Source organism: Bidens hawaiensis, unplaced genomic scaffold (genome assembly GCF_021521415.1).
Source record: "Bidens hawaiensis isolate Kalapana, Puna unplaced genomic scaffold, B.hawaiensis_p1.1 tig00016461_1, whole genome shotgun sequence".
NCBI lineage: Eukaryota > Viridiplantae > Streptophyta > Magnoliopsida > Asterales > Asteraceae > Bidens > Bidens hawaiensis.
The window spans coordinates 1-22,993 of NW_027492509.1; the positions used below are offsets into that span (position 1 = coordinate 1).

At 32.1% G+C, this 22,993-nt stretch overlaps 1 protein-coding gene across 1 annotated transcript; it reads left to right on the forward strand.

Moving 5' to 3' along the window:
• The first annotated feature begins 11,621 nt into the window (after positions 1-11,621).
• On the forward strand, positions 11,622-22,261 carry LOC143551535 (agamous-like MADS-box protein AP1). The gene is made up of 8 exons (XM_077041940.1): positions 11,622-12,019; positions 19,861-19,936; positions 20,110-20,174; positions 20,316-20,415; positions 20,501-20,542; positions 21,544-21,585; positions 21,668-21,789; positions 21,912-22,261. The coding sequence occupies exons 1-8, from the start codon at positions 11,835-11,837 to the stop codon at positions 22,027-22,029; spliced, it is 750 nt and encodes a 249-aa protein (XP_076898055.1). The 5' UTR covers positions 11,622-11,834; the 3' UTR covers positions 22,030-22,261.
• Positions 22,262-22,993: the final 732 nt, after the last annotated feature.

Sequence of the window (22,993 nt, forward strand, 5' to 3'; positions counted from 1 at the left end):
AAAACACGTAATTACATTGTGATGAATAATACAAAAAACTATCTTACACATGTTTGCATTAAATGTCAATAAAAATATACAACCTACACAAAAGCGTATAACTTACACTTGTTCTAAGAATAAGAAAACATATAACCTACGCATGTGTAGGATATGTGTATATTTGTGTAGTTTATATAATTGTTAATGTCGAATTACATATGTAAGTTATACCTTTTTATTGCTCAAAACAAGTGTAAGTTATATAACTTTGTGTAGGTTATATACTTATTATTTACATTTAATGAACACATTTGTATGATATTTTTTTATCATTATTTATGACAATAATTTTTATAGGCATACCAATTAAAAAAATATATTATGTTTTAATATTCAGTGTTAAAAAACACGTTGATATATGCTAATAAAATGAGTGGAAATTATTTTTTTTAATATAAAGAAATAGTATTATATGAATAAATTGTATTTATGTTGAATAAAATGAAAAATGTGTAAATAAAAAATAAAGCTAAATTAGTGTTTTTATCTTTTTTAATTATTATAGTTAAATTAGTTAGATATATTAATTAGAGAGAGATTTATTATGGTTATATTAGTTGTAATAATTGGAGGGAGAGATAGTGCATTTATTGTTGCATTTACATATTTTTTATTTATTTTTAAATATTTAAAACATAAAATAAAACTAGTGACTCATATTCATTTCTTGCATTTCTTGCAGTAATATCATTTCTCTCTTGAACTTAAACATATATATATATATATATATATATATATATATATATATTAGTTACTAAAAATTGCTAAAGGGTTTTAATTTAAATATATATTTAAAATTCAACTCGTTTATTCACGTATTAGAAATATAGTTTACGTATTTATTAAAATATCATATTTTGTATAAATATTATTATTTATTATTTGTAATCTATTATTTACAACATTAATATAAAAGAAATATTCATTAATAATAAAAATAGATATAAATACACTAAACGTATTTTTAATTTAAATTAAAAATTTAAAGAAAATCTTTTTCTATAATATATCCAAGATTTTATAGATATTTATTTAACGATTTTATTAATTAAAATATACTCTTTATTTAAGTAATAATAAATCTTCGTAATATTTAACTTTCGTAAGAACACGCTCAATCTTCAAATTCCCGATCCTCTATCTAGTTTATATTTGTCGTTGAAATCATATTTATTCCCGCAACCATTCTTTATTAGGTTTTCCCGTCGGTATTTCTCGAAGAGCGCGAGTCTTATTTGCTACCGTATTCTTTTATCTCTTGCTTATCTACTAAGGTGAGTATCTCACTCCCCTCTTTTTAACTCATTTTTACTGTTTTGAGAACATATGCGTTCGTAGATATTTTATTACTATATATTACTCAACTTGTAACCGTTAGTCATGTGTGTTTAACAATTTATGCCTAACGTGTTATATGATTATATGATTTACTTGAATACATTTCGGAGAGGTCCAACATATTCTCATATATCATACGCCCGTCGTGTTAGCCATCATTCAGTTCATCTGGCATCGAGCTTACCGACAACATACTTACTTGCTCATTGGTTAAATTGATTATCTCACTTGACATAGTTTTCCCTTTTATATTATTATTATAGTGTCTTAAATATGGTGTTTTACTCACTCAACCTAGTGTTGACAATACCTATTTGTATTTTTTAACGCATATGCATGTCATCGTGTGATGTGATTCTCAAGCTTGTTTTGAAAAAAAATTAGGATTGCATGCTAGATAGAAGAAACAAGAATTTAAAATTTATTTTTGTCTTTACTTATCTTAGTTATGGTTTATGTAATTGGTATTTGAAAATTGTTAGATTTATTTAATTTAAATTAATATATATTATAGTTTTAACTATTGCATCATAGTACATTTAGAGCTGTGAGCAATTCACTCACACCCCGACATTTCTGTCTTAGGTTGGGGTGTGACAACTCATGTGACATATGTCAAAATACGTTTACTAGAACCAAACCCATTTAAAATTCTATTTATTTGATTTTGTCATCTTGTGCCTCAATCTCTTTTACATTCGTTAATATCACTATTTTATGCCTCAAATGCAATTAATATAAGTTTAAGAATCTAAATTGTCAAAATCTAAAGTTTCTAATTTTTTGGACGTGTCGCGCTAGCGAAGATCAGCCCGCCGGGATTTTATGACACACGAAAATCTTGGGGCTCAAACCCGGATTTTGTTTGGGTCGGGCTATGCGAAGATCCTTCACCCTCCCCCTTCGCGATACGCTATCATTGTTAAGAATAGATAAGATCATTTTGGGTTGCGCATCGCAAAATGTGTGTCCTCAGTCTTTCGCGATACGTGTCGCATGTCGTTGTATTGCAATTGCGAGCTGATCACACAACCGGTCTCATGCAAGCTCGATTTCTCGCCTCTTGACTCGTCTAAATTATTATTTTGTTTTATGCCCAAAAGACTAGTCGTTTGACTAGCTTCAAAAACTAACTCGTCCTCCCTTGTTATTAACAAATTTGTGGCTATATAAACCACACTCTACCTCTGCTATTCCTTTTCCATACATCAATTTACACTCAATAGCTTCCTTACTATCATTTTTGGTGCTAAAAATCAAGGTTTAACTTATAAGTCAACTGTCCTCGAGTCTTTTTCTTGTTTATTCAATCCTCGAATACCTGTGTTATTTAATTATCTGTATAGTAATCCATACGATCATCCCCATGTTGTCAAACCAAATTGACGAAGGTGGTGATTGTTGAGCCCAATTTTGTTTTGTAGTCTTTTGTATTATTACACGTTATTAACTAGCTTTCGATTTGTGTTGTAATAACGTTTGGGCCCGAGGCCATGAACTTGGAGCCCATTGGGCCAATTATAATAGAAGTAAGCATGCACATGCTACAACAACCTTTTGACAAAATCACCAACTCTCACAAACTCTCTCTCTCTCTCTTAACCTTATCTTCTTCCTTTACCATTTCGGGTAATAATCAAACCAAGCAAGATCTAAGCTCTTGTCGGGAATCCCCGAGTCGGCCCGTGGCTTGGTGCGTGGGGACGGCTAGGATATTACTTGGCATGCAAGTTAATGATTAAATAATATTAATCAATTTATGGATTATCATCTAGTTTCCTATTTGATACATGTTGGGAAGATAATTATTATGGAATTGATTAATTAGAATCCCAGTTATAGTATAACGTGCTAGGTTAACTATAAATACTGTGTTTAGGGTATGGAATGTGTATCAAGTTTTTTAGTCAGATTTCTTGATCAATAAAGATTAGGGATTAACCTCTTTAATTGGTATCGGAGCAGTGATTTAATCGATCGAGAATACCGGAAACGTGTGATTGAGGAAACAGTGAATCAGAAGATCCTCACTCAGTTCCGGAGATGTATCGATTAAAATCGTGATTGGGCAACATCGATTCAAAGAAGGAGACACAATATTTTGGTCACGAGCAAAGGATAATACTAGTTCGTCCGAATTGGATAATCATATGCTTATGATCAACTGCTTCTCTATCTAGCCGTGTCTAAGGGTTGGATATCGAACCGAGGAGAGGGTTTAATTTGGTTCAAGATATTAATTAAATTAATATCAATTTGAAAGGCAGTTCGTGAATCGTGATTCTTATTCTTGATTGGTTGTTTTGAAACTAAAGTCAAAAGGAAAAAGAAAGTTACATTTGATTTCTTTTCCTACCGACTCCGAAGTTGAAAGAAAAAAACACAAAGTTGTGTATTTTTTTTCGTAAAATAGTTGGTTTTTCACCATAATTCGTTTTGAACACTTAATAGAAGATGGGAGATCAATCGGCCAAAGAAACGAACATGAACCCGAACTCGTTTAAATGTCCAAAACTAACAACAACGAATTGCACAATATGGGCAATGCACATTCGTGTGCTGATGAATGTGCATGTTGTGTGGGACACGATTGATCCGGGTAACGGCGATGCAAAACAATATCTCAATCGCTTGATTTCTCAATCGATCCCTGAAGCACAAATTTTACAAGTTGGTAACTGCGCATAGCGAAAGAGATGTGGGAAGCGTTAAAAATTCGGCATCTAGGTGCAGAAAGGGCGAAGGAGGTGAAGCTCCAAACTCTATAGTCAGAGTTCGACGGGTTGAAGATGAAAGAAACAGGGACGATTGATGAGTATGCAGCCACGTTATCGAGCTACTCATCAAGAGCTGCCACACTCGGAGAGATATTTTCAGAAGAAAGGATGGTAGAAAACTTCCTTACGAGTCTTTTTACATTTCGGATCTTTCGTATTCGTTTTCGTATTTGTTTATCCGTTCGAGAATGTAATTCGGATCTTTCGTATCAATAAAATCGTGCATTTATGAGTGTTTTATTTGTGTTTAACTTAGTTCATAATTCCCTAACTTTCAATCTTGATAAATAGCCCATAGAAACTCTTAAAATTGCTTAAAATTGCAAAAAATGCATTTTTGAAACCACATGGACTAAAATGACTAATTGGAAAAGTGTTGGACACACCCCCACTCTGCGGCTCGCGGGGAGGGTGGTCCAACCTTGTCGGGTGGCGCGGCTAGGTTTCTGTGCAGATTTGGTTATTATTTTGGTTCGTTAATTCGTTTTAAGTGCTAAATTATTCATAATCAAGCCCAAATCATGAATTTTGAGCCCCAAGAAAAGTAATCTAGTATAGTATAATGTTTAGGTTCATTACCCACTAATTCCTTGAGATTATATTGATCAAAAGACCCGATTTTGGTCATTAATACATCAGTTTCTTTAATCGATTAAATGCTTAACTAAACCCTCTAACATCTATGATATTCATCATAATGCTTCCCCTAAACCCTAAAGAATCTGTCTCAGCTGTTATCAAGCTTTTCCAACGAAATTCCTCCTTCAACCTTCCTAATCTTCAATAATTTAATAGGCTTGTTCAAGGTTTGTTGACTTTGAAGTTCAAGACATCTTTGACCATAATTTCCTCATAGTTCCTCTTCTCGTTTGGGTATGTTGTCTTATGTAATTTTTTAGATTTTAATTCAATAAACAAAAGCCCTCAAGTTTCACTGATTGAGGGAGTTCAGTGGTCAATTTGGACCCGTTTAAGGTGTTTTAGTCAAGCTTAATTATCTATCTTCTGGTCGGAACTAGTTTTCGGTCCCGAAGATTTTTTTGTTCAAAATCTAATTTTGAGTGTGCTGGTCAAAATCTGACTCCCTACTCGAAGTTCGTATTCTGAACAGTACAAGCTCGCTTAAACCTTAAAAATATTATAACTAGAGTTTTACATATCCGATTCACTCGATTCCAATTGAGCTGTTCTCGGCTTTAATCATAGTTTGTTAATTCTAAATTTCAGGTCTGTCTGGATTATCTAAGTTAGCGCATTAAAGTTATATTCCTCGTTATTTTTATTACTTTCTAATCTCGCTTAAGTAATAGGGTGAGAAGTCATTCCCCTTATTTTACCTATTTTTAATGTTTTGGGGACTTATGCATATCTACAAACTATTTACATATTATATTATATGCGCACTAGCAAATTATGTACATTGTGTGTTTATCAGTTGAATTACTAATTGCTACTTGTTTATTTGTTTTACTTTATCACATTCGGAGAGGTCCATCATAATCACATTATAGTATGATCATACGTCAGTCATAATATCCAAAGCCCGATTCGCTAGGCGATGGTTAGCCAACATCTTTATTTGCTCATGGTTTGATTAATTATTGCTCACAATACCAGTTTTGCTCTTTTATTTATATATTATTATTACATGCAACTGGTGATTTTCTCACTCAAACTAGTGTTGACAAGCTAAGGTGAATGACACTTAGAGACACGGGCGAACCCACATAGATCCGATCGGGTCCCGGGACACCAATGTTTTTTGAAAATTACTTAGATGCGGTATATTAAATTTTATAAGGACCCCACAAAAATTAATACTTGGAACCCATACTATTAAAACTGAACTGGTATTGGGGAAAGTCCTTTGTTTTTTCTTTGAGAGTTGCAGTTTCAAGCCTCACCATACTATGTTTTTGTTGTTTTTTTTGTGTTTTTTATATCCTAGTCAATATTAGTTATTTAGTTAGGATATTTGTGTTTTTCTTTAGTTTATCCCGTATAGTCGTTATCACCATGCACCATATGTAATGGCAACATGAGTTTTCCATATTCTTTTATTATTTATCTTGTTTGTATATATTATAATTAATTATTTATTTGTGTTAAAGTTATTTTTTCATGTGTTGGTCATGTATATGTGTAAGACCATATATATAGCTTTCTGTTATGTTTTTCGGATATGAATAAAAATAAGTTAAAAGTCTAATCAAGATTGTCTCCACTTACTCGTTTCCGATGACCCAAAATTTTCGTGTTTTATCATGTTCCTCGCCTCGACCCGACCCGACCCGACCCGAATAACGACCGACCTGAAAATTTTGTAAACCAAAAAAATTGGACCCCATCGGCAAAAAATCCTGAGTCCGCCACTGCTTAGAGATACCTTAAGATTTAAAATTTAATATAGACTATTGATTTTATTGTTGAGATATTTGGGTTGAATTATACTTCTTTTGAAATTGATGTACTCGGATGATGTTTTGATTATTTAAAAATAATTAAATAGATATTGTCATATTATATTGCATGATAGTACCTTGTGAGCTGTGAACCAACGGTTCGCACCCCGGTATTTCCATCGTAGTTTGGGATGCGGCAGATTGGTATCAGAACCGAAGGTTTAAGATAGGTCATTAGAGGTGCCCTAGTAATATGCTTAGGACCCATTCGTGCTTACTTGATTACCTTATGTGTTCTATTTATGTGTTTACAACTTACCTATTTAATTAATAAATTATCTATTTATTTATGTTATCATGCACACACACAAACTCCAAGGCTATTCATCATTCTCAAAAGTTTTTTAATAAATTGGTAGATTGTTTTTACTATGGGAAATTTCTTAAGAATTCCCTTGTTTTTGTTTTTACACCCGCTCTTAAAGCATGGGGGGTATGACAAGTTCTTGTAGTAACTGGAAGGGGGAGAGTACTGTGAGTTGGGCCTTGGCAAAACGATTCTGAGAATCAAAGATAAGATGCTATTCCTTACCTGAAGGATAACCCGGCCATAAGACTCGTGATTATAGGCCAAAGCGGAACAATCATCATACAACCGGAACTTTAAGCTGTCAACGTAACCGGTTAAATGGTTACATTCTTGATATACAAGCCGAATTCACAGTGGTTCTTGACTAACTTCGGAAAAATTCCAAATGTTTATATTTTAGTTCATTTTTATATATTTTTTTGGAGCATAATCATTCGTGGTGGTTCACAAGATGCTCCAACCAACCCATACTTTTATCTCGTTAATTCTCTAATGGTTACATTCCTGATATAAAAGCCGAATTCACAGTGGTTCGTGGCTAACTTTGGAAAAATTCCAAATGTTTATATTTTAGTTCATTTTTTTATATTTTGTTGGAGCATAATCTTTCGTGGTGGTTCACGAGATGCTCCAACTACCCATACTTTTATCTCGTTAATTCGCTATTTAGTTATCTATTTATTTATGTTAACATGCACACACACAAACTCCAAGGCTATTCATCATTCTCAAAAGTTTTTTTATAAATTGGTAGATTGTTTTTACTATGGGAAATTTCTTAAGAATTCCCTTGTTTTTATTTTTACACCCGCTCTTAAAGCATGGGGGGGGGGGGTGGAGGGGTATGACAAGTTCTTGTAGTAACTGGAAGGGGGAGAGTACTGTGAGTTGGCCTTGGCAATGATTCTGAGAATCAAAGATAAGACACTATTCCTTACCTGAAGGATAACCCGGCCATAAGACTCGAGCTTATAGGCCAAAGCGGAACAATCGTCATACAACCGGAACTTTAAGCGGTCAACGTAACCGGTTAAATGGTTACATTCTTGATATAAAAGCCGAATTCACAGTGGTTCTTGACTAACTTCCGAAAAATTCCAAATGTTTATATTTTAGTTCATTTTTATATATTTTGTTGGAGCATAATCATTCGTGGTGGTTCACAAGATGCTCCAACCAACTCATACTTTTATCTCGTTAATTCGCTAATGGTTACATTCCTGATATAAAAGCCGAATTCACAGTGGTTCGTGGCTAACTTCGGAAAAATTCCAAATGTTTATATTTTAGTTCATTTTTATATATTTTGTTGGAGCATAATCTTTCGTGGTGGTTCACGAGATGCTCCAACTACCCATACTTTTATCTCGTTAATTCGCTATTTAGTTGGGACAGTTAAATTGTCACGAAACGCTATGGGCTGTCCAACTCTTTCGCTTTGATAATTCGTTATTTAGTTTGTGCAGTTAAAATGTCATTGAACGCTCACCGGCCGTCCAATTCTTTCGCTTTGATTATTTGTTATTTAGTTGATACAGTTAAAATGCCATGGAACGCTCATGTGCCTTCCAACTCAATCGTTTTGATAATTCGTTAAATTGTTGGACTATTTAAATGCAATGGAACGATCATGAGAGGTCCGACACACCAATTGATGTTAGATTATTTTATTTGGGCAATTTAAAATGTCATGGAACGCTCATGGGAGGCCAACTCAGAAGGTATGTTTCGCTATTTAATTGTGAAGTGAATTTATTAGAATAGTTATCACATTTAAATAATTTTAACCCTTAAACAAACCTTATGCACTCTCCTAATTGTCTCACATCACATTATTTTACATCAACCCATGAAATTTACACAACTATCCATCCATCTAATGCAATTTCATTTTCGGTCCTCGCAGAATGTCTTCTCTAATAAATCATCGTCGTAACCAACGTCGTTCATCTGGTTCTCATGACCACCATCTGACTGCTAGGGTTACAAAGAATTTGCTGCTGCTATGCCTACTATCGTGACTCGGGCCTTAACTCAAATGGTTCTGCTACATCTGCTGCTCAAAACAACATTCACTTCTTGAACTTGGCCTCATTGGAGACCTAGGAGAGATATAATTCATTGGAGAGCATGGAGTATAATTCTCTATTTATACTCAATGTCTCTTAGGTATATTCATTGGGCCTCATGGGTCGGTCCAACTAGGCAAATACATTGTTTGCGGCCTCAGACCCATTACAACTTAGCTAAACGAAAGCAATTTAAGCAAATAACTGATAAATTTCATAAGCCTGATACAAGAATAAAGAAAATGAGGCCTAACAAGCTGGTATGAAGTTATTGATATTGGTTGCATTGGCTGCAGGATGCAGTTTATCCATAGATGACAGTGATCGATGATTGAAGGGGAGGATTGAAAAACACAATAACTTGGAGATTAAGAAAGAATTTGAAGAAGGTAATTAGTGTTTCAAATCAGAGATTGAAATTGGTCTGATATCATGAAGTATATTGGAAAATTGCTTGACTTTTTAGATATTATCTTTGTGTACGATTCTATTCTTTTAATAAGAACACCAACTTCGGCTTCGTGGATTTTTTTTCTCTATTCATAGGTATCGTCAATGCCAATAATTCAAACATGTATCGAGTTGTCTAATTTAATTCTTTTTATTTTATCAATTTTAAATTTGAAAGTTTGGTGTTATGTACCAACTTAGAAATCGTTCTATATTAATATTACTCTTTTCACAAAAGATATATTTAAATTAAAGGTTACTTTTTATGTTTTTTTTTTCCTTTTATTCTACGTTAATTAGAAACCCTAAAACTTGTGAAACTAAATAAAACACCATAATAAATTAAAGACCAAAATAAATCCAAGGACTCAAAAACACTCAATCTTACCATTAGAGTGTCAACTATATGTCAAGGTTTTTGGTGGAGTAATTTTCAAATTTCAACAAAAATAGGAAATACAATAAATCATGACATCGATTGTGTAACGATTTTGATCATAACTGTCGACACCTTTTTTAATGACATAATTTTCAGTAAAGGGACTTGTATTAAGTTTGAACAAACTTTTATTATGTTTTGAACGTTTTATTTCTAAATTGAAATCCAAATAGTCACCTCTTGATCAGGTGTCATAACTTTGTACGTGAAATCAGAATATTGAAGAGAACGGAGACGATTATGAACTTAATCATATCGTATGCTTTTGTTCCTAGTGTGGAGGGTACTAAGCCATCGACAATACTAAGAGTGGATTAAGATATAAATGTGGTTGTGGTATTGATGAAATTGTTGAAACTAGAGAAACAAAGTAACTCATCAATTAAAACTCTTTACTAAAACTCAAGGAGGAGTTCTTTTCCATTAATGGAAAATGATGTAGGGCTGATAAATAATTAAAACGGGCGACTTGTATTTGAAAAGCGGGAGTACTGATGAAGGTTAATAAGTAATGTCATAAACTTAGAAAATTATTATCAAAAAACCTTTTTTATAATTTTATTTTTGTTTTTATATTATTTTTTTAAATTAACTCCAGTGTATTTTGATTATATTTTAAATTTCATTCTGGAGTCTAGACAGTAGTTACTTTGATTGGACTTACCAAGTTATTTACTAAAATAGTATATAGAAAGAGGCTTATTGTATTGGTAAAAAAGAAATTGGCACAATCCATGTTTCGAAAACGGCTACATGTAATGTGCCAGCCGTTTTTAAGCTTAGTTGGCAAGTGACATTTGACCATGTGCTCTAATAAACTTTATTATATGCATTTTATCCAAAAACAATTGTTATATCACTTGCATCTTGCGTCAACATGTGACGTTTAAAAACTCATGGAAGAAAATTGACGTAAAACTTTTTTTTGTCATAAGACCTCCTGCAACGGGGAATCATTGGGAACATTCAGTATGTAACATTGTTACTAGGAAATTTTAGTTAACTGAATGGAAATAACTGAGAACTTGTATACAAACCATATAAAACCAAACCAAAATAAATATTCTCCGCTAGCATCAATATCTTCAAAACCTTAAAAATTTTTGTCCAGGAATTTGTTCAGAAATACCGTAATAAAAGGAAGATAGGAGTTTTTCGCTAGGTATTTGACCAAATAAGATCATGCAGTTCCTATAGAACCTATCACTAAAACTAGAGAAAAGATCTTTCCTATCGAAATTTTTTGTTTTTGGATATACTTACTCCTATCGTTTTTCTAAATGAGTCTCATGAGTACATATATTTCAGAAGAATATGAATTACCTTTGGTAACTGGGTCATGCCTCATTGAGACAAGCATGCTTAGCCTTACTTGATGACACAAGGCACAACATTCTAAAGCACAAAAGATATTATAAAGAAAGTCTAAATTCGTCAAGAGATTTTTTTCAAGCGTCCGGCTCATTAAGACATTTTCTGTATATCTAATCGCCCGTAACTTTAAACTATACCAAAGTTATACTCGTTTTAGTTTAGTCCAGTTTCTAACCAAGTTACCATTACAAAATAACCCATTTGAAAAGGTGAGTACATCTTTTTCTAGACCTATCCCTTAGAGTACAATTATTATTATTGTAAGGAACAAGCAAAATTTTAATTCTTGATGTAATTTGTTGATACCTGCCAACAATACTAGGACATAACTCCCTTGGCATATAAGTTGTTAGATCAGGTGTAAAACATTTCATTTATTTAATAACTTCTTCCCCCTTTTGCTGAAACATAGAACCCAAGGGTGTTCCAAGTTCATTAGTGAAAAAAGTAAGGGTTCAGTGTAACACGAAAAGCAACTACTTACCCAACAACAACAAATTAACAGCTTTCCTTTTGTAGCCAAGAGTATCTTTAGTCTCTGGATTTGGTTTGTTTGGTTTTCTGAACATAGAGATGGGGAGAGGTAAGGTACAACTAAGGAGGATAGAGAACAAGATCAACAGGCAAGTTACTTTCTCAAAGAGGAGAGGTGGCTTATTGAAGAAAGCCCATGAGATCTCAGTTCTTTGTGATGCTGAAGTTGCTTTAATTGTCTTCTCCAACAAAGGAAAGCTCTTTGAGTTTTCAACTGACTCTTGGTACACTTTCTTTTCCTCTTTAATAAATCTACTTTTTTTGTGTATTCTTGTTTCTATTAGGGTTCTAAATCTGTAACAATATTCCAACAATATTCTATCAATATACACTTTTCTTTCCAAAAACAAATACAATTAAACCTAAAAAGAAAAACAAATAATTAAATAATAATTGAATCTTATTATAATTTTTCTTGATCATAAATAAACAAGATGTCCAATCAGCTCAGATCTGAGGAAATTATTATGTTTTCAATGTACTGTTGTATTTTATGTATCATCTTCTATCAATTTAGTTTTGATCCAACAGTGATCTGATGGATAAACTGATCCAACAGTGGACAATATATACAACCTTCAGTTTTCACTTGGTTTTCAACTTTTTCATTAAATTTTTACTTTTCTTGTACGTACTTTTAAATGAATATCTTGATTAAAGATTTAAGAATCTGATCTCTTTCAGAGATTAATAATCACAAACAAAAAGCTTTTTTGTTAGTTTAGTTTAATCTCTTTACTTTTTTTCTGATTTAGTTTCCTGATTTAATAATTGTTTTGATGAAAAATTCTATTTTATGAGTTGGTATATCTTTACCATCTTCATGAAAAATTTAGAAAGAATCGGTACGAATTACCTCGTACGAAATAGTTGCATTTACATGTTTAGAGTCATCTTTATGATAAAAAGCAGATTTGATTTGTTTCATCTAAAAGGGAAAAAATATCAGATGTAAACCAAATACTTATACATACACAAATACATATATATGTTTGTATCTGTGTATTTTCTAAATTTCATTTTAGTTTTTTGATATGTGTTAATATTGTTTATATAGCAAGAAATCAAATGATTTCAAGTTTCAGTTTATTATTTTCTTTTACAAATAAAACCCTTTTGACCATAAATAAAACCTGATGATCTATCTTTTCATCTTGAATCCATTACTCCGTATTCACTTTTAATGTATTAAAAGCTGAGTTGGAAATTCATGTCATTTTTTTACTAGACAATTTTTTTAAGACTATGATTTGAAGGTTTTGTGACTTGTAAAGAGAATCTATGTATATTCTTTTGTACATATTTTAGACCTACTCCAGGAGTCAATATTTAGCAACCTGGGACGTGTTTGTACACATAATATTTGTTAGAGATTATTAATTTAAAAAAAGATTAATGACTAATGAAACTTTAGTATAAAAGAGGTTATCATCATAAGCGTTACATATATATATGTACGCCTAATCTTAAAAAAAAGACTAGGAAGAGAAAGGGGATCAGGCTTACACTATTCCTTTTTGATAAACAAGATTAGGCAACATCAATATAAGATAATTTCAAAACTAAATGATATGGAATAAATTTCTTGATTTAGCATAAGTTTCTCATTAGGAGTGATCATATGTTTTATACGGACATTTTTCGCTTTTATAAAAAACTTTCTATACAGTCTGTTTTCCTCTTGTTCAAGAACTAGAATTTTAGTGTGTGCGCCTTAATTTCTTGATGCTTGTGATCACTTTATTTTGTTTAGATATTTTCTTGGTTGTAAATGTTAAAAGGAACTGGTAGATAATATCCAATGTTTCCGGATATCTTCCCCTCTATAGATGACCATCTCTGGGAAATAGCATCCTAGTATTCGTGTGTACCATGGTATTCGTATATATATATCCCTCAGAACTCTTCTAGTGTCGTCTTATTTTGAAAAAGCGATAGGCTTTCTGAAACGTTTTGGTCTCAAAAGTCGGGATCAAAGCCAAAAAGCTTCACGTATGGGGAGAGTTAGGTGTTGAAAATACTACTACACTAGTCCGGACGGACGAAGCTCCTAGGTGTCCACCTATTGAGGGATTCACCGGATAAAACCCGACACTTGTTAAATTTTAAACAATAAAGAATAAGATAATAAGATAAATAAATAAAAATACAAAAAAAGTTCTAGGTATGACATATTAAGTACCTCTTAGATACAAGAATTGTCTACATCATGAACATATAATTTCCACAAAGGAAGTCACTTTTAGAGTTTTATTGTTTAAAGCAGTCCTGGATCCATTTCTCCATCCCAACTTCTCTATTGTGTCCCACAACTTTCTCCATCTACATCTCCATCAAGTGAATTCCTGTAGCCTTCTCATCATCCCATCTCTCTTATGGGTTGATTGAGAGATATGGTAGCCGATCCGAACTTTTCTCCCTTTGAAATACTATATATACGCTTGAAGCGTTATACCCATCGTCTTAATTAGTGGTCGCCTTTTCGCTTTAAGCCCAAGGAGTTATTTTGAAAATCAAAAGTCTGTCATATAATTATAATATTTCTCAAGTTAAAAGAATGGGACCTAAGATAATTTTATTGCATCCGATTTAAGTAGTCAAATTACAACATTTTGGCTACACATATATTGAAACTAGTCTATGAATCACCAACTATGCCATGTTTACACCGGTTTTTGGTGAGAAACAATGGAGTTTGTGAGGGAAAAAAAAGAAAACAACAATTGTTAGATAATGTGCAAAAGCTCTAAATTAAACATGATTGAAAATTGTTCTTGAGTTTTTTTAAGGAGGGAAAGGAAAGGAAAACTAATGATAGTTAAAAAAATGGGTGTTATTGAGTTTTTTTTTTAGGATGGAAAGGAAAGAAGTAGCATGAGTTAGAAGGGATTAAATTGATGTTTTTGCCCAATAAATTATCCTCTAAAAAATTAGATGATTACTAAGGATAACATAGTTATCCTTTCCTTTCCTCTAATTTCCTTCTAACTCAAGAACACACCTAATTAAAAAAAATTTCATTCCCTTCCCTTTCTTATCCTTCTCTCTCTTTTCATTTTCTTTCCTTGGTTAAAAAACTCAAGAACAAGACGTCAAGTGACCTAGTTTAATATATGAGTGGCCTAATGATAATTTAATATCGCTACATTTACTATACATGCATTAACCATTAACATGTATCTTCCTACCAACATCCAGATTTAATTCTAAAGTAACTACTTCATCTGTTCCATTAAAAGTATCATAGTTTGAAAAACACAAAGTTTATTTTAGATTGAATGATTAATTTTATTTGCTTACCAAATGACAATAATGTTCCTGGAAATTGGGTTCACCAATATTGTTTATTAATATTAGTTGTGTGCGTTTAAGGGTAAATTTGAAAATTAGCTAATTAATTTTGAAAGTGTACATGTGAAATGGGACAAAAAAATATGGATACTTTTAATGGGAAGGATGAAGTATTTTCTTCATTTCTATTGGCATTTAAAAAAACTTATTTTATCATCGGCATCTTCTCAATTTTTCTTCGTCATCTAGGGGTGTGCTTTTTAACTGTATCCGAATACCGTAGCTGCCCAAATCCGGCCGAACCGAAAACCCAAAGCTAGCCAACCCGAACCTTAAATGGGTTGGTTATCGAGTCTTTTTTTCTTAACAAAAAACCCGAGCTACCCGACCTGAACAATCCGAAACACGAAACCTGAAAACAACCCCAACGTTAATTGTCTTTTGTAATTTATGGATGTATTTTGGTTCGGAGTCTTCGGTACTTGAAATATTATGTTTTATAGTTAGTTTTGGGCGTTTTGAACTAATATCGAATTATTATATGATGTTTGGATATTTATGATATTAATTTAGTAGCATAATGATATGTTGTGAATAAATATACTTTTCTTTTCACTTTACATTTTCCCGGACCTAACCCGAACCTGACGAACCAGAATGTATATGAGTCAATTATCAGGTCACTTTTTTTTGACAAAAAAGGCGAATAACCTGAACCGTAAAAACCCAAAACCCAAAAAATAACATGAACAACGCCTTTATCGTCCTCCACCCTTTCCCTTAGTTATGTACATATATATTCTTTGTAGGTCCCGAAACTGGATCCGACAGCGAACAGATTTTGTTCTTAATAAATGTTCAAGACGAGTGTGTGAAATCATACGACCGGACAAAAAATATATAAAGATAATACAGAAAACAATCGATCTCATAATCAGTAAAAATGATCAATATGAACACCAACCCCATCTAAGATGAGCTCCCCTTGAGTCGGTGATTTCACCATACAAAACACACACATACATAGATAATACATGTCTCTATTTATAACCTAACACAAATATTAGAAGATCTCCTCCACGTTGAAGCTAAACGCGCACACCAAAGCTCTCGTCTCGTATCCGGATTTCCTGCCCATTTTATTTATTATCTTGGCCATAAATATATTATAAGTTTCGCCATATGATATCACAAGTCTCAAAGCCTTACATTGTTAATCTTTAATAATGAAATAGCTATTATTTTTCCTTCAGGGACACCTTCCTTGTTTGTTTTGGGTATTTATACCACTTTTTTTTGAACGAACAACAAATAGAGAATTATTTAGGTATTTTGTACAGGGTGACCCAATAGCAAACGGTCACCATCACCTTGCCCAACCCAGTCATAGAAAGCCCTTAAGCGCCTCCATGTTTATACCCCTGATGTTTTATGTTTTAATTTAAAACAGCAAAATCATAGTTGTAACGGTGCGCAACTCAATATTTGTAAAGGTAATATACTAATATATACCTAATAACATGTGGTTTAAATTCTGGGACCACTATTATTCTCTCATCTACCTTAATTGCTGATGTTGAAGGATAGATATTTCATGCAGACACAGTAGTTTTTTGATTCCTTATTCCTGTGTCAGTGTTCTTCAACTATGGAACATACAATCATGATGATCATCATTGCAAGTCCATTGGCTTTTCTTATTTTATATTCCTTCAACAGTGATTTATGTCTGACTTATTTGTATCATGTTGAGTTAATTCAAGTGAAGTTTCAATGACCATGTTCAATCACATAATCCATTTTTTTTGTGTTGTTTATTTCTCCGTGTCCTATTGAGTTTGTTTGATCTCTACTTTATTCTGATTATCCTCATTCTGAACAGATTCCTTCAACTCTATTGATATCCATAATTAAGCAAACAAAAAGTAATAGTTAATGACTCAAGGATGACTTTACACGTAATAGTTAGGGCTATAAAAGAACCGACCATACACGAACAAGGCTTTGTTTGCTAAAAAAATACTGTGTTTACGAACACAAACTAACATAAATAAAACCTTCGAAGACTAAAGATTGAGATCGATGCATTCATTAATGTGAATAATGAGAAAGAAATTGGAAACAACGCAAAAGCAATGTGAGAATATGGTTTCGGGTAGTAAAGTAAAGAATATAAAGTGTTTAGATAAAGTAAATAAATGCATAGAAAACTTTCATGAACAAAATATACAAACGAACATGAACGAACGTTCATGAACACATTACCGAACGTTCACGAACACAATTGAACGACCGAGGGCTCTGTTCATCTTCGTTTATTTACTAAACGAATGAACATAAACGAACTTTCCACTGAACGGTTCATGAACTGTTCATTAAACATTTGGTTCGTATACAACGCTGATAATAATATATAATTTGAAGATTTTATTGGTTTTTTAGGCTAAAATTTCAAATTTTATTTTATGTATATATAAAAACAACTAGTTACTGATGTATCACCGAAAAGAAAAACTTTGGGAAACGATTAAATTTTAGCCAAAGACGTGGCGTCAGTAAAATCTATCGGTTTTCTCTTTGAAAAGAGTATCCGCTAGTTGGAGCATCACAGACATATTCTTGTTGGTAATAACTTTCATAGGTGGAATTTTACGGAATTGTCCGTCTATGAAGCCCTGTTTTCTAATAGTCGTTAAAACAAACGTTTAGCAGCATCCACCAAAACTTGTCACAAATAGGGGTGCAAACAAGCTGAGCTGTCCGCGAGCTACTTGAGATCGGCTCGTGAAAAAGCTTGATCGAGCCGAGTTTAAACGAGCTCGAGCCTAAAAGTAAGCCCGCTTAATAACTGAGCTCGAGCTCGAGCTTCACTTAACAAACTCGAGCCGGCTCGCAAGCCTAAACCAGTTTGTCATTTATACAATTCCTATAATATCTTAATTATATATAAACGAAACCTTTAAAAGCTCTCTGGTTGCTCCCAAATTCTCTCAAATCACTAGATTGATTTATTTGTAAATAGATGCTTCTCATGCATTTAACCCGAATTCACGGGTATATGGATCTCACCAAACGTAGATAGCCCTTAAACGGGTCATTATATCTCATTAAATTAAAAATTGATCTTACCAAATATTTGATATGAAAATCCTATAAAATTGGGATATACTAAAAATTAATATTCGTTTTTTTAAATATATTATTTATAATTAAGAAACAATCTTATAGTAAAAAAAATTATAAACGGGTAATGAGTCTCATCAAACTTAGATATCTTTTAAACAGGTTATAATATTTCGTTTATTTGTGATATCCTTTCATCATCAAACACTATAAGTATATTATTAACTTTCTTAAAATAAATAAAATTAAATTCTAAAAAAATATATAAATATTAGAAAATGAATAATATAAGACAACCACGTAATACGATGGATACAAGCTAGTATATACATACATATATATATATATATATATATATATATATATATATATATATATATTTACATGTAAATGTATGTATATCATAATTAATAAATTAACAAAATATAACTAAATATATATTACATTTTAATTGAAAAAATTACATATAAATTGTTAAGAAGTATATAAGTTAAATAATAAATAGTAAACGAATCGAGCCTGAGCCAAATTCAAGTTTGAAATACCACTCACGAGTCGAGCTCAAGCTTTAAAAATATAGATCGAAGAGCTCGGCGCGTCTCGTATGTAGCCCTCGTCACAAACAATCAAACATTACAAAGATCCTTAAATAATTGATTTCTGAAATACTAAGTTCAGTTACCACACATTTATTATTACCTTAAATGAAAAAGAAAATGCAATCAGAATATGAATTATGTAGTCAAAATATATTTATTCTTAACTTAAATAAACAAAGAATGATATATTCGCAACGAAACATAGAATGGTATTGATTTTGTTTATAAGCTATGGACTGGTCTCTTTACTCTATTCACTCATCATTCTCTCACCTAAAAAGAAAATAATGTGAGTTCTTCAATTCCAGTGTGATTTTTAACACTTATGTGTTGGTTAGTTTATCCACTTCCACTTCCACTTCCACTTCTACTCTCATACCCGTGTTCTTCATAACCTATTGTTTTGACTTAATGACTTCCCACCATGCTAACTTTGTTTGTCACATTCAACATGGTTGGGTACTCGGGTTTCCTCTCTTCAGTTTGTTTTTTTTTATCCTCTTTATATATAATTTATAACAATATAAATAAAAGGATCCAAGATATGTCTCTTCAGTTATCAGTTTCAATATATTGATATGTCATATCAACATTAACCTCAGAGTTATCATGAAAACGCCCAACTCCATGTCAAAGGAGAAGTCTATATAATGGATCGGCCTCTTGATTATATTGACAAGAGGCCAATAGCTATGGCTAATGCTCACCTCTCTTGATGACAATGATGCATTAATGAAAACCTCTCAAGCTCACAATCATTTGTCACTACCAAGTACCAACATTGTTTTGATTATTTTGATATCAATATCAACATCTTGATGTGATCATCATGATATGCTACATCAACATCACATCAAGATGCACTGATTTGAACTTTGTAATTATCATGAAAATTTGAGTCGTTGAATATATTAACAAAGTAAAAGAGTTGATGCAGGTTGCTTAAAAAAATCTTTGTGCGTGTTCATGTCAATCGATCATATACCATTGTTTAGGACAACATAAATTAGACTTGTAAATTCATATAACATTCCGGTTATGACTTGTCACAGCATGGACAGCATCTTGGAGCGATATGAGCGATATTCTTATACTGAGAGACAACTAGTCGCAGCAGATACTACTCCGGTACTATCCTAGCTCAAATTCAGTTATTCTCCCTACAAAAAATCAGTTTTTGTACCTGATTCCTGAATTTCACTCATGACTGATGTTTTTGTCTAGTTACATTTAAATGAGTTTTAAATTTAGCAATTTGTTTTACTTTCACTTGATGATATTAAATCTTTATATATTCACAGAGAAGCTGGACTCTAGAGTACAACAAACTCAAATCTAGGGCTGAGCTTTTACAAAGAAATCACAGGTAACATTATTTTTTATTTTGTTAAAAGAGATTAATTTTTTTCTTTTTTCAAAAGCAATTTTATTTTGTAAAAACTAAAGGTTTTATTGATATAGGAAAGAAACTAATTGCTTGGAGTTGGTTGTTTATTTAAATGTTTAGGCACTATATGGGTGAAGATATTGAGTCATTGAGCTTGAAAGAAATCCAAAATCTGGAACAACAGCTTGATACTGGTCTCAAGAATATTCGAACACGAAAGGTTCGTATGTACACATGTAAAATATTTATTTTGTTATTGTATATTTCTAGATGATGGGTTCATTTGACGGTGTTTTGCCTTGTAGAACCAACTCCTGCATGAATCAATCTCCGAGCTTCAGAAAAAGGTGTGCCTCTTTTTCTTTTCTTATTGATTTAATAAGTAGCTAATCCTGTTAGGGTTACCAAAATACAAACAATAATGTATATTTTAGGCAAGAAAAATACACTAGTAATTACTTAAACATTGTCCCAACTCAACTTAAAAGTCTAAAACAACTTCATAATTCCCTATGTAGTGAGTACATAATATACATATACATACATAAGTTATTTTTTAATTATTTATTTCCTATTTTGCTACGGATTCTGCAAAGAAATATATTATATTATTTTTAATTATGTATTTCTAATAAAAACTTCTATAAGGTTACAACACATTTCATTAAACAATTTAATTTAATTACTTTTAGATATTTATTTCTTTGATATTGCTATGTAATTTGTTACAGATTTTATTAAATTACTTTTGACATTTTTGAAATTGTTATTTCTCAGTATTTGCTACCGATTTTGTTTTATTATTTTTAAAATATTTATTTTCTCTTTGCTACAGAGTTTACTGCGAAATTCATATGCGATGGAGTATCCGTAGCTAAACTGTAGCTACGGATATATATTCATGCCGTGGCAAAACTCTTAAGTTTGCTACGGCTTTGTTGATGTTTTCTTTAAATACTTATTTTCATGGTTTCGCTATGAATTTCATTTGTGATGAAGTATCCAAAGCTAAACCATAGCAATATATGTTTCGTAGTAGCTAATTCGTAGCAAAAGTTGCGACCATATTGTCCGTAGAAATTACCTGTTTTTAGTAAACACCTTCATATGCTAGCTTATTCGTAATTTTGAAACTCTGGCTATTTACCTTACATTAGCATCATGAATCATGTCTAGCAAAAATTTGTATATATAGATTGAAATATGCTCTTCAACACAACAATTGAAGAAAACATACAAAGATACACTGAGAAAAGGAAAGCATGATATAATATCAAATATCCATTTTCAATATATGGTTTTTAAGTACTTCATCCTTATTCTAATGCATAACGAATACAACCACCAGGGAAAGGCCATACAGGAGCAGAACACTACTTTGACAAAGAAAGTGAGTTATGGTCCAATGTATGTTATCCGAAATTTGTCTCATATTGCAATTTAATGATACTAAACCCTCATTAAATGAATAGATTAAGGAGAAGGAGAAAGACAAGACAATACCACCACAAAGCACTCAATGGGAAATGCATAACTATGTCGACCACGATACAACCTTCCTCATGCCGCAGCCACCTCCCACGATCAATATGGGGTAGTCATCTTTTTGAATAACAAATGCTCTTCTAGTGAGAAAACCTTGATATTATTTTTTTAGTTAATACCAAAATCAGGAATGTCTTAATTATGTTTAATTTGTTTATATATGTGATGTAGGGGAGATTACAACCAAGGTGGTGGTAGTAGTAGTGAAGGACCTGATGGGAGGACTAATGAGCTTGATCTAAGTCTGCAGCCGATATATTCATGCCACATGAGGTGCTTTCCTTCTTAAGGTGCTCACCTGGTGACCCATCAACGCTTACGCGATTATGGATAATGATCATGTTAATCATATATTAATTAAGAAATTAAGAAACTAATAAAAAACCAACAATCAAGTGTGTGGTATGCTTGCTCAAGACTATTTGGCTATTGTATCTAATCATAAAGACATAAACCATGTTTGCTGAAAAACTACTATGTAAGATTTTAAGGTATGTATAAAACAGGATTTATTTGTTGTATGTTGTGTGACGTTTTATTATTATGGTGTGCTCAATCTACTTGTGGACATGAAGTAGAAATTATTCAATCTGTCATTCCAGCATGTTCTCCTTTCAACTTTAAATAGAGCCTGTGCAAAATAACATAAATGCACACTACTACAAAATATCAACAACTAAATAACATTTTCACATGTGTAACCGGTTATTTGAAATCAGGGTTTGTAACTTAAAAGGAAACCGGGTTTCTAAGACAAAGGGTTTTATATACTCCATATTGTAATTACAAAGAAAAGTGTTTTATTAGTTTCTCCATGATATAACCCAAGTTATATAACATGTTGCGCACTAATGTTTCTTAGACTACTGTCGCACCCCGTAGCTGTCTTTCAAATTGATGTAAGCTCGAGTCCCACAAAAATAGGCAATAGTTATTCAAAGAAGCAATACTAGATTTCTCATAGCTTACGGTTGGTTTAGAGTCAGATTTATATTATAAAATTGATATTGTTGATTCTAGAATTATGGTTTCAACTGAAATTCCAAGGTCAATAAAATAAGTGAATCGGATTACATAATTAGAATTACATGTAATCTTATTTGCGAAGATTAATCAATTGAACATGTGAACAGAATTGCAAAGCTTGATCGATTGAACCTGTGATGTGAAGGTCAATCGATTAAATCCAATTGAAACCAAAAATAGGATTGAATTTGTTTAGATGAGAAAATTCAATATGTGAACTGAATTAC

Excerpts from the sequence above, each read along its gene's own strand:
- LOC143551535 (XM_077041940.1), top strand. The coding sequence starts at position 11,835 with ATGGGGAGAGGTAAGGTACAACTAAGGAGGATAGAGAACAAGATCAAC. Across the intron at positions 12,020-19,860 it reads GAGTTTTCAACTGACTCTTG|CATGGACAGCATCTTGGAGC; the intron begins GTACACTTTCTT and ends GACTTGTCACAG. Across the intron at positions 21,586-21,667 it reads ACACTACTTTGACAAAGAAA|ATTAAGGAGAAGGAGAAAGA; the intron begins GTGAGTTATGGT and ends TTAAATGAATAG.